The sequence below is a fragment of the Anabas testudineus genome, chromosome 1, assembly GCF_900324465.2.
Source record: "Anabas testudineus chromosome 1, fAnaTes1.2, whole genome shotgun sequence".
Classification (NCBI taxonomy): Eukaryota; Metazoa; Chordata; class Actinopteri; order Anabantiformes; family Anabantidae; genus Anabas; species Anabas testudineus.
Window position 1 is genome coordinate 18,966,300 of NC_046610.1, and position 11,397 is coordinate 18,977,696.

The window sequence follows — 11,397 nt, forward strand, 5'->3', positions numbered from 1 at the left end:
GCAACAGGAGCCACTGACAAAAAGACCACAGTGTTGGTTTTAGAACGCGGATTTAACGTAGGTCAGGGTGTTAAACCAGCCGATTGATCAAATGATAAAAGAGATGAATGCATAAAAATGTGGTGTGAGTCAACAATCAACAACAATCTGACCCACTGCCAAAATAAAAGACTATAACCTGAGACATGGAGCACAAAAACAGACACAAATATTTCATTAGGTTTTTTAATTCCAAAATCATTTGTTAATTACCTAGAAAATGCAAATTCTCAACACTGAGAACCGTGGGTCCCTCCAGTTTCATTTGTGTGCATAAGAGTACAGCTGGCTTTGACCAATCTTATGGCTGATCTGCAGTACGTTGCCTCGTACTGTTGAACATAAGGACATGCAGGCAGACTGAGTCGTTGTCTCAGCTTGTTCTGAGCTTGTAGCTCTTTTTTTTTTTCATGTATCCTGGGATGAATGTATAAGACTGAGGAGGATGCATAAGAGAGGATACCTCATATGTAACTACACCGCCCCCTGCAGGACAGACACTGTAAGGCAGCAGTACTTGACAAGGCCTCTAAACAGTTCAGGCACAGCACAGAGAATACGTCATTTGACTGAACCCAAGTCAAACTTATCGTGGAACAGTAACTCAATAGCTGCAACTGTAACTATTAACATTTTAAATTTAAGACAGTGAATACACATCCAGTTTTACTTTTACAGCATGTTTTAGTGTATAGCATGTGTTTCTACTCAGCTTTGTCAGTATTTTAATAAAGTGCCTTATAAAAGAGAAGCGCACCCTGAGTCATAAAGTCTGACGCGCATTTAGCTACAGATGAAACCCTGAAATCACGGATGGAAAGGCTACATGCACACTTGTACTGTACAGCACGGTTCTCCACAGGCTTGATCAGCTTTAAGAGTGGTCACTCACAATTTTACCAGGATTGGAAAGCTAAAAGAGCGCAAGGCAAGCGTACCTTCAGCTATCTGCTCTTTCTGCTTCACAGTTTCCCCACAAAGTCCCTGCAAACAAAACTTGGTCCTGTTTTCTGACGGATGTCTGCGTGTGTGAATTTGTGACAGGAGTGGAATGAAGTCAATGAGAATGAGATAAAATGAAACCGATTTCCAAAACTGATAAAAAAAAAACAATAATTAGGTTATAAGACGGCAAATAAACTAATCAACTGTAAAACTCAGGGTGCCCAACAATTTGCCGCCACCATTGGGAATGATTACTATGCAATTACATAACTTGCTCGCTAATGTTTTAGCAGTGGCTTCTGGGAAATATTATGGACTGATCAGAATGGCACTGATGACAGGGTGCTTGTTTACGCCTTTAGTACATAACGACGTAGTGTCTGTTAATTCTTAAATAACATAGTGGCCTAATATGGCGATGAAGCCACTAACGATTCAATTTCTGTTACATGGTGCGGGCCCTGAAGGCACCACACACCACTGCTCTTGGGCTTTACGGGAGATTAATTCTGATGTAGAATTAAATAATATAATCAGCACTTAGTCTGTCATCTTCAGATGAATAGCTGGGCTAACTCAATATTTTCTATGTACGTGTCATAACATGACATAACTAATCACACTGCACCTGAAACGGTGGCGGTCGACGACATTAAACATCTGCTAGTGTTTATATTAAATCTCTTTAAAGTTGTCAGGTTCTAATAACCCACGTTCTAATAACACCTACTCCATTAGTAACGCATTTCTTGGCAACGTATTTTCAGTGTAGGAAATCATCTCTTCTTCCAGTATTTATCTTGCAGCAGTCGCTGGTCTTGATCATGAGAAGTGAGAGAGGTAGAGCTAAAAGAGAAGGAGCACGGGGACGTGCTTCCTTTCTTTTCTTCTCTTCTTTCTTCTAAATCGTAGAGGGCAGAGTGACGGCGTGGCGTTGGGATCGACAGTGACAGTGTTGGGGTGTGAAGAGGTTTTAGGAGACAATGCGAATGCCGAAGTATTTCTTGAGTTGCTCGAGGAACACGAAGGTGAGCACTGTGTGGGGAATCAGGCGGATCCCTGCAGGAACGAGACCCTGCAACAAAATTTAATTATTATTCGTATATAATGTTTTTTTTCCACCGTCAGATCTGTGCAGCTCACTCACTCATCAACTTATTTATTCTGAAATGAAAGTGTAGCACACAGCATGTATACTGTGTTCAGCAGCACGGTTTTACCTTGTAAAAAGCCAGGGGACCCAGCTTCGCAGTTTCTCGTAAGCAATGTGTCACCCCCTGAAAAAAAGACGCTGGCTTAGACCAAGCAGTGAGAGAAGGAGAAGACACAGAAACATAGAGTGAAAGATTTCGAGGTGATTGAAAAGTCATCTACTTACTGTGTACTCTCCCTTTGAGTTCATCAGCCTGGTCTTTAGTACGTCCAGAGGCTGACACAAGAAAGTCGCACAGCCTCCCTGCAGATCAACGGTTTACAGATGAGATCAGGTAACAATAGAGCCTTTACACTGAGTCAGTCTGGCTTCCAGTGCTCACACACACACACACACACACACACACACAACCTGATACTTACAGCAATGAAGCTGGAAAGAAAGTGTGTCAGTATATTATCTCCCATCACACCTGTTCCCAACACAAGCTGCTTGGCCTGGTCATAACACGCCAACTGAAGGCGGGAGGAGACAGAGAAGGGTATATGTTGGACAAGCACAGTAATGCATCACTTTTAAAACTGTGCACGTATACACACACACACACACACACACACACACACACACACACAAGTTGTTTTTTTATTGCATTAGTTTAATGAAACCGTTTGTAACCTATTCATCTTGACAATTCATTCAACATTGATAAATGTACCTTTAATTTAATCCCATTAAATCAACTATCATATTAAATATAGCACTCCCAGGCAGGTTAGGGTAGGTAAATATACAAACTAAAGAAACAGACGTTGCATCTATCATCTTTCCAAATGATTTTTTAACTGAAAAGTTTTACATCTATGATGCCAAAAAAAGACCACAAAGGTTTCTGATCACAGATTTCACCAGACTGTGGGATGTGACTCACCTGTCCTACTGTGACCATCGCTCCTCTGCTGGAGGCCATGGTGGCTCCTGAGAACAGTTTTCTCACTCCCTCTGCAGGACAGGATCCAGTCAAACAACAGACAAAATGTTGCTGTGTGCTCTATATGAAGTTACAAACACTACACTGAGTGACATTTACCTTCTCTGAAGACTCTGAAGAGTCCATCAATGGCGTGTTTGTAGCTGATAGAAGACAAAACACACCATTCAAGGTTAAATTACTGTGTGCTAAGAGATAAGAGAGGTGTAGTGTGTACATCAGAAACCAGACTCACTTTCTCCTCTGTTCTGCTGGTAGTTTCATGTCATTCTGCATCCTAGACACAAACAAATCAAATCTGTTATATTGATTCAGACCTACAGTCATAAACTGTTTGCTTAGAGAAACTCTTGTATAATCATTGCTAATTTGAACATTATCATGGCTGTTACCTGACATTCACCATGTCTGCCGGTGTACCAACAAACCCACCAGTGAAGCCTGTTGACAGACAAAATCTATTTGCACAAAATCCGGCATGGGTGGTTCTGCATATGTGTGTCTGTGTGTGTGAGACAGAGAGAGCTAGGGGACAAAGACAAACAGAGAAAGGAGAGGTGTGCTCTTACCTCCAAAAGCTCCCAGCAGGACCTTCTGATAGAAGGGCATGGGGCCTTGGCTTTTGCTCCCCATCATGTCCCTCACCGTCTCATAGATGGCAAATCTGGTGAGGGAATAAGACATCTGAGGAGAGGAGAGGAGAGCAGAGGAGAGCAGAGGAGAGCAGAGGAGAGCAGAGGAGAGCAGAGGAGAGGAGGTAGTCATTTTGAATCTTCCCCTGCAGCATTTACAGACATGGATAATTGGTCCTCTCTACAAACATTTACAGAACAGCTAAACAAACATTGCAAAGTCACTCCATTATTAAAAGTTAAAAGAACGAGGCAAACTAAACTGCTTCTTCAAACTTCTTCTCATATTTAAAAATAGCATGCAGGCTTATGTCCAACATGTGTTGTCTGTTTTATTATTGATATTTGGTTCCATATTTGACACCTGATTTTATTTGACTCATTCACATGAGATGAATTATGTTTTCTTATTCAGTATGTCTGACTACAAAAGGAAGAACATACTCTGGTCTCGCTTGAGGAGCTACAGACTGGTTTCTGGTCATTCAGAGAGACATCTATTATGGTGTCTATTAACAAGAAAAGTGAAGCAATGAACGGCAGACGTGTCATACCTGTCTGCAGAGGGAGGCAGAGAGGCCGTTGTAAAGAGCCAGCACCCCATCGCTCTTAACCACATGAATGGCCATCCCCACCATCCTCTTCTTGACCTCCTGCTGTGTCTGCAGGTGCACCTGGAAAGAAACATATTGAGACTGATGTCACTGTGGACACTATGCCAGGCACAGAGGTGGCACGACAAAGAACGACAAGACAGAACACAGACAATAAATCAGCAGACAAAGACGGTAGCAGGAGTAATACAGCAATCATCAGTGAGCGTGTCAAATGACTAAATGTCAGCTCTTAAAGGGTTAATGCCACATTTTAGTAGAGTACGTCTATGAAGTTGTTTGACTGACTGAATCTATTATGAATCAAACTGTATCCTAGATGCAGCAAACCACACTTCAGTCCATTGTCACGACCTCCTGTTCACATCTTTCAAACTTTTCAGTTTGTCGACGACATCATCAAGGTTGTGCAGACACATGGTGAGTAGAACCATCTATTATGAGTAAACTGACCTTCCAGTGTAACGAGAGAGTGTCAGGTCGAGACGGGAGGGGAGGGACACCGGAAGTTATGAAAGCATGCAGAAGTATCTCGTAACAGCAACCCTACATGTGTGTGCATGTTCAAGTGTGTGTTGTCCTTGTCAGAGGAGGTCAGCAGGTCTACAACGTGGCCTTTGTCCTCTGTTCTGATTAGGAAATGTGTTTGAAGGCCTTCACAACACATTGTTTTTTAACTGGTTGCACAAACTGAAACATAAAAATGGGCTTTTTGGACAACAACCTGATTCATGTCTCCACCTCGGCCTTGAAACTGCCTAAACGTACAATATTCAAAAAGATTTTCTTGCCGTGTCATCTCAGTTTACAAGATGTGCCATCACTCAATGTTGCTACACGTTTGCTAGTCGCCCGTTCAGGCTGCACCTCCGACATGCTGGTACCTATTTGTGTCACATCATGCACACTCACAATGACAACGCTAATATCCTGATCTTCAGCAGGTACATTGTTGCTAATTAGGACTCAACACACATTAGGACATGCAGTGTATGTGCAGAGTAGCTTTTGTTATCATATTGAAGAGATCTGATGATCCTAGGCTAATATTTACCACTTAGTGTCAGCTTAGAACTCTTGTAGTTATGAGACAGGGTACCACCGCTGTCTACACAAATTTATTCTTTTATTCTTTTTACTGGATAATAAACTATTAGAGACAATAATGTTTCCATTTAAATCATTCCAAAACCAACATAGACATAACTAGAAAACTGCCTAAACTTTACATTTTCTCCACTTACACTTTGTCTCACAACATGACTTCTAAAAGAAGAGACGCCTGACTTTGAAGCTACACCCTTGCCAGCAGCCCCTTGAGGCTGAACTCAGACATGCTGCTACTTTGAGCAGTGCTTGAGAAGTGCTGACGTCAGCATGCACATTCACAATGACTGTGCCAAAATCCTATTTTACCTACGGTAATTCTTACCAGGCTCACTGTCTTACAGTGGCAGCATGCTAACATTGCTAATTAGGATTTAACATGCATTGGGGTATGTTGTGTATGTGCAGTATAGTGATATTATTATATCTGATGGTATGATTTGAGGCATGTGATAATAAAACCCCCAGTACGTTACAACCTGCACCTACTGCGCCAAGATGATATCCAAATATTTCACTGCATGGATTGAAAAGTTTAACTGCCTGTTAATAGAGTCTTTTTTTTTTTAAACAAGGTTCCCAAATAGCAGGAAAACAATTCTTGCCGGTGCAGGAAAATGTAAAGTGAACACAACTGAGTGTAACTGCTGAAAGTTGTATTTTCAAATACCTTATAAAGGAAACCACAAAGTGTTGTATTAGGCCATCAGCAAGCCATTGTGTTCATGTACATGAACTTGTACTCTCTGCCACACATAAACTGTGGTGAAATGTTACACCCAGACAAACGAATACGTGTCTGCAGTCTCTTTAGATGAGGTCCCACAAATCTTGTTTAGCAACTTTGCCGCAACAACAGAGCAGCCTTTCTGAGGGTGTCATGATGTACTGCGTGTTAACACAAAAAAAGGAAATGAATAAAGAACATGACTCAGCACTAATTGAATGTCTGGTCAAGCTCTACTTTCTTGCTGAAAACTACATTTACATATTTTCTGCTGCAAACTGAACTTCAGACCTGCAGTTTAACTGGCCCTGTTAAGTTTTGCAGGAATGTGGTCAGTATTCACCATCATGAAACCATTAAAAGGTTGGAGCTCTGCACGCCGCTGGCACAAGATCAACATCTGCCTCAGTCTCCAGCAGTACTATATCTTAGAACTTGTGTGTACCCGGATGAGGAAGAGTGTGTGATTTAATTGTTATCAGGAGCGGCTCGGCTCAGAGGAGGACTTTGTGTTCACGGCCTCTCGTAGCGTTTCATTACATGAGAACAGTTAAGGAGAAAAAAACCCTCAGATGCAATTACAGGTGAACTTGGACTGAAAATCAAGCCTGCAGTGAAAACTGTCAACGGCACGGCTGTTTACACAGCACAATTAGCTGTGCTGTAGTTTAACTTACTCAACAAACACCTAAAAACACACACAGGGCAGAAACTAGGCTTCTATAACACGTCTGTTCATGTTTCATTTGATATTTTTGCGATCAAACTATCTAACCCATCACAAGCTAGAGTATCTTCTCATAAAATGTGTACTCCTGATTATGGTCCAAATACAAGGTGCAACATAAGGTGAAAGACACATGCTAATGTGAAGACAAAAATGTAAATAAATACAGGTTAACAGATGTTGCAATCGGTTTAAACCAGGTCTAAATGATACATTTTCACGTTACACTTAACCAGTTTAAGGAAACTCCTGTGCTAAACGATAGCGATGTGACGTGTGTGCATTTGTTAACAGTTCTCCATGGTTTGTAAATGATATCTGGAGAAAGTCATAAGTGTAAGCAACAACAGGCCACTGCTAAAAATAAAGTTGTTCTCATTACTACAAGTAGAGCAGTAATACAGCCACACTGAAAACTACTATTAGTAGAGTAATTATGGACTTTACAACTCAATCATATATAGTTTTACATTAAATGGTCAACCGGCAATCAGGTCTGGGTAAAAATGAACAACTCCAGAGGGTAATTGTTTCAGCAAAGTGGTGATTACCAGCCATCCCTACATAATTACACCACACATGACCCACTGAGGACCATGTAGTGTTTTCAAGATCATGTGTTGCTGTGCATTTAAAGGAGAGAAATAGATTTTAACAGTAGGTCGGTCTGACAGAGTGAACACCCTGATACCATAATAATAAAGTTAATTATTAGAGTTAAATGTAAGGTTACAGTTAGTCAGCACAGGCATACAATGAGAATGTACACAACAGTAACTTCCTAGCCAGAGTGCCATAACCTGTGCCCTATATTCCTCTCATCCTCAGACATGACACTAGCAGCACAGGACACGTGATCCGTCACAGTCTCTCACTGAACATCAGGCTGCAGCCGCCACCGTGCAGAAACGTCTTTAAATCAAACTACTGCAGAGAGATCACAGTGAAATACCAGCGATCAGTGGAGTGTGTCTGCAGCGCGGTGTTTCAGGCCTGCACTCCTCCACACACACACACACACGGTGTCCCCCCTCACACCCTCACCTTGATCAGATCCAGAGGATGGGTGCAGCAGGCGGCTCCGCAGGACGCCAGTCCTCCGAAATACCACCTCGACATCCGTTTCTCGGCCATGGCCCCGTCCCGTGCCGCCGTCTGGTGCAGCTGCGGCGGTCACTTCCTCCACACGCTGTCGGCTTCCTGTCCTGCGGGCTCACAGCTGGCGGCGGATCGTCTTCTGCGGGACACGGACAGCTCGTTAATGTTCAAGCATTCCGATAAAAACATCAGAGGGGAGGTCGGAGTGTGTGTGTGTGTGTGGGGTGGGGGGGGACTTTGACTCCTACACTAGAGCCACACGATGTGCGTGTTCGCACATGCAAGACTGCGCGATCCCGTGTGTCTGTGTGTGTGTGTGTGTGAGTGAGCGCGCACTGTCACTGTTTGGGCCACAGTGAAAGCAGCTGTAGACAGATGGGGGGGGGGGGGGGGCAACCAATTGCTGCCGAGATCGACCGTGCAGCCTACCCGCTCCGGAGCCCCAGGTCCAAAGGTCGACGTCGAGGTATGAGAGACCTAAAGCCCCGCGGAGCACACACTCACAAGCCCGAGTCCCACCGCTGCTGCACACCGTCATGTGGATTTAAAGCGACAGGCGCCTGTTCGTGCTGCCGCGCGGTGCACTGGTTGACGCTGAGTTCACTCTGTCCCTTTAAGAGGACGGCGCTTCTGCAGACAGCAGATATCTGAGCGTGTGAACCACCACAGAAATCATTTCAACAAGGTGATGTGTTTCCAACAGGAGCCACGATGAGCTCAGTTAAATTCACTGCATTCAGTCAACAAAGCAGAGGCAGCTGTGAGGCTTACATGGATCCTACTCAAATATATGAAGTAAACATAAAACAGCATAAAATATTACATTTACCAAAAACTAATTACAGATTTTTTTAATGCAGTAATTTTACACTCACCTCATGGTTGTATCAGTTTTGTGTAGTTAGCAGATTTTAATGGCAACATTAGAGTTGGCTTATTCTGTGTGGGTTTAGAGCTAGTATAAAGATTTGTGACTGAAGCTCTTTATCTTCTAAAACTGGAACATGGTGTCTAAACCTACTTAGTACATTTTAAGTGTGTTGTGCTCACCACTTTCTAGTTTGGCAGCTTGTGATGACCTTGTTGCTGCCTCCTGTGGTCATTTCGGCACTAACACCCAACACAGCATATCTGGTCTCCACCAGTTTTCCCTTCACATATTTGGTTTTATTGACGAGGAAGGCACCAATAATAGTAATGAAATTAGATCTGGTTGATGCTCTCCTCATTTTGAATCTGTGTTTAAATCCAAGTGATTGCATGTAGGAGGAATGGCATTGTATTTGAGTTAAATCACAGATTCTGTCTAGTCGAATAAGCTGTTTCCAAATATATAGCTACAGTGGCAAGAAAAAGTAATGATCTGACCTTCACCTTTGTCAAGAGTATCAACAAATATAATAAGCCTAAAATAAGCGTACCTGGAGTCTCATTAAGTTAGTCACAGCCAAAGGTTTGAAGGCATCATTGGAACTGGCTAACATCTGTGTTAATGAGTCTACAGTAGGTAAAACATTGAACAAGCAGGGTGTCACAAGACACCACAAAGGAAGCTGCTGCTTACTTAATGAACATTGCTGCACACCTGAATTTTGTGAAAGAGTACATTGACACTCCACAGCAGTATTCGCAAAATGTTTTGTGGACTGATGAAACTATATTGAACTATTTGGAAACAATGCACAGCCCTTCATCTGGTGTAAAAAGATCACTGAAAATTACCATGAAAACATTATCCCCATCATAAAGTATGGTGGAGGAAACACCATGATTTGTGCCTGCTTTGCTGCTTCAGGACCTGGCCAGCTCACAGTGATTGAGGGGGAAGAGGAGTTCCCAAGTATATCAAAGATTCTTCAGGATAATGTGAGAATGTCTCTGTAGAAGTTGGGAGATGCATTCGGACTATGACCTAAAACAGAATGGCTTCAGAAAAACAAAATCCACCCTTTGGAGACAAGTCAGAGCTCAGACCTCAACCCAATAGACGTGCTATGGAACGACTTGAAGAGAGCCACACATGAGATGTCCAAAGAATATGACAGAGCTAAAGCAGTTCTGCAGGAAGAATGGGTTAAATTCCTCCTGAACAGTGTGCAGATCTGATCCACAGCTACAGGAAGCGCCTGGTTGAGGTTATTACTGCCAAAAAAAACAGCAGTGTTTAAATTGAAACGGCTTTAACTAGTAAAGCTACAGACTCATGGATTCTTTTCAGTAACGTTCAGACAACAGGTATTTGACTGCTAACCTCTTGGCCTGTGTCCTTAAAACAACTCTAAATCAAAGATATTGTTGGATATCTGCTTAATTTGGCTCATTGGTGGCGTTTTCTGTAGTAATGTCTTCATCTTCCAGTGTTTTTCCCACACTTTCTGTAATAAGGAACTAAAAGCTTTCAGCAGTAATAACTGACCAGCTGAGCATGTACTGGCATGTTTGAAACATACAGCATAATGATGACACCACAGCCAAAAGCAATAAATCCATGTTTTAATCACAACTGTAAACACACTAACACATCGCTGTTATATCTCAAAAAGTTCAATTTAACAGGCAGAGGTCTGGCAGTCAGCACGTGGCGTGAGATGTCATTTGTAAGTAACTCTCAGAATCCAAATCAGCCAAGTGCAGACATGCATCATTTTTTCAACCCTTCACTCACAAAAACAATCACATCCGCATTACTGTGAATGTTAGCAACTGTAAAATGAAGCCAAACACCTGCTTATCAGCAGGCGGAGGTTTCTGTTATTTTCTCCACCCTTCACTCTTCTTGTTATTCAAACACCCTTGACCCCCCCCACAGCTCATTACCTGGATCAGTCAGTCAGATACCACTTCACTGTGTCCTCCGTCACTCTTCCTTCATTTAAGATGGTATCTTGCAGCGTCTCAGTGACTGAACACACCTGATTTATATCTTTAATCAAGGTTGCGTAAATGTCAGTCCTTTATGTTAGCGAGTACATCACTCACTTAGTGTCTACTGCCCCCAAGTGTAGTGTGTCTGCTGTTACCACTCGTAGTGGTTTAGCATCCAACTGGGAGTAAATTGCCCATTACAATGAATTTGTAATCTGGAGTGTACAGGTATTTACAATTTTCTTCTGTACTGATATCACATATCCATTTTCCTTCAACCTTTTGTCTGACTTAATCTCTTTTCATGTGCTCTTTATTGTCTTTCTTTAATTATCTGTAACTGATTATACATCAAAAGACTTGATTGAAAACTGCCAACATTGAACCATCCTATTAAAACCAGAAAACACATGTTCAATGACAAACATATCTGTTAACATCCAGTTTAACAAATTATTTTTTGTCAACATACAGTATACTAGATAAAAGATGTAAAATCTAC

At 42.2% G+C, this 11,397-nt stretch overlaps 1 protein-coding gene across 2 annotated transcripts; it reads right to left on the reverse strand.

The window, feature by feature from the left end:
• Positions 1-437: 437 nt before the first annotated feature.
• On the reverse strand, positions 438-8,584 carry slc25a10 (solute carrier family 25 member 10). 2 transcript variants are annotated; one of them, XM_026358795.1, is made up of 12 exons: positions 8,460-8,584; positions 7,977-8,169; positions 4,312-4,431; positions 3,695-3,809; positions 3,518-3,566; positions 3,361-3,402; positions 3,225-3,268; positions 3,066-3,136; positions 2,560-2,652; positions 2,363-2,440; positions 2,205-2,261; positions 1,958-2,059 (listed from the first exon to the last, which is right to left on the reverse strand). In XM_026358795.1, the coding sequence occupies exons 2-12, from the start codon at positions 8,064-8,066 to the stop codon at positions 1,958-1,960; spliced, it is 861 nt and encodes a 286-aa protein (XP_026214580.1). In that variant the 5' UTR covers positions 8,067-8,169; positions 8,460-8,584. The 2 variants fall into 2 exon arrangements, with proteins under 2 accessions (XP_026214579.1, XP_026214580.1); XM_026358794.1 differs by lacking the exon at positions 8,460-8,584 and having other exon boundaries at positions 438-2,059; positions 7,977-8,066.
• Positions 8,585-11,397: the final 2,813 nt, after the last annotated feature.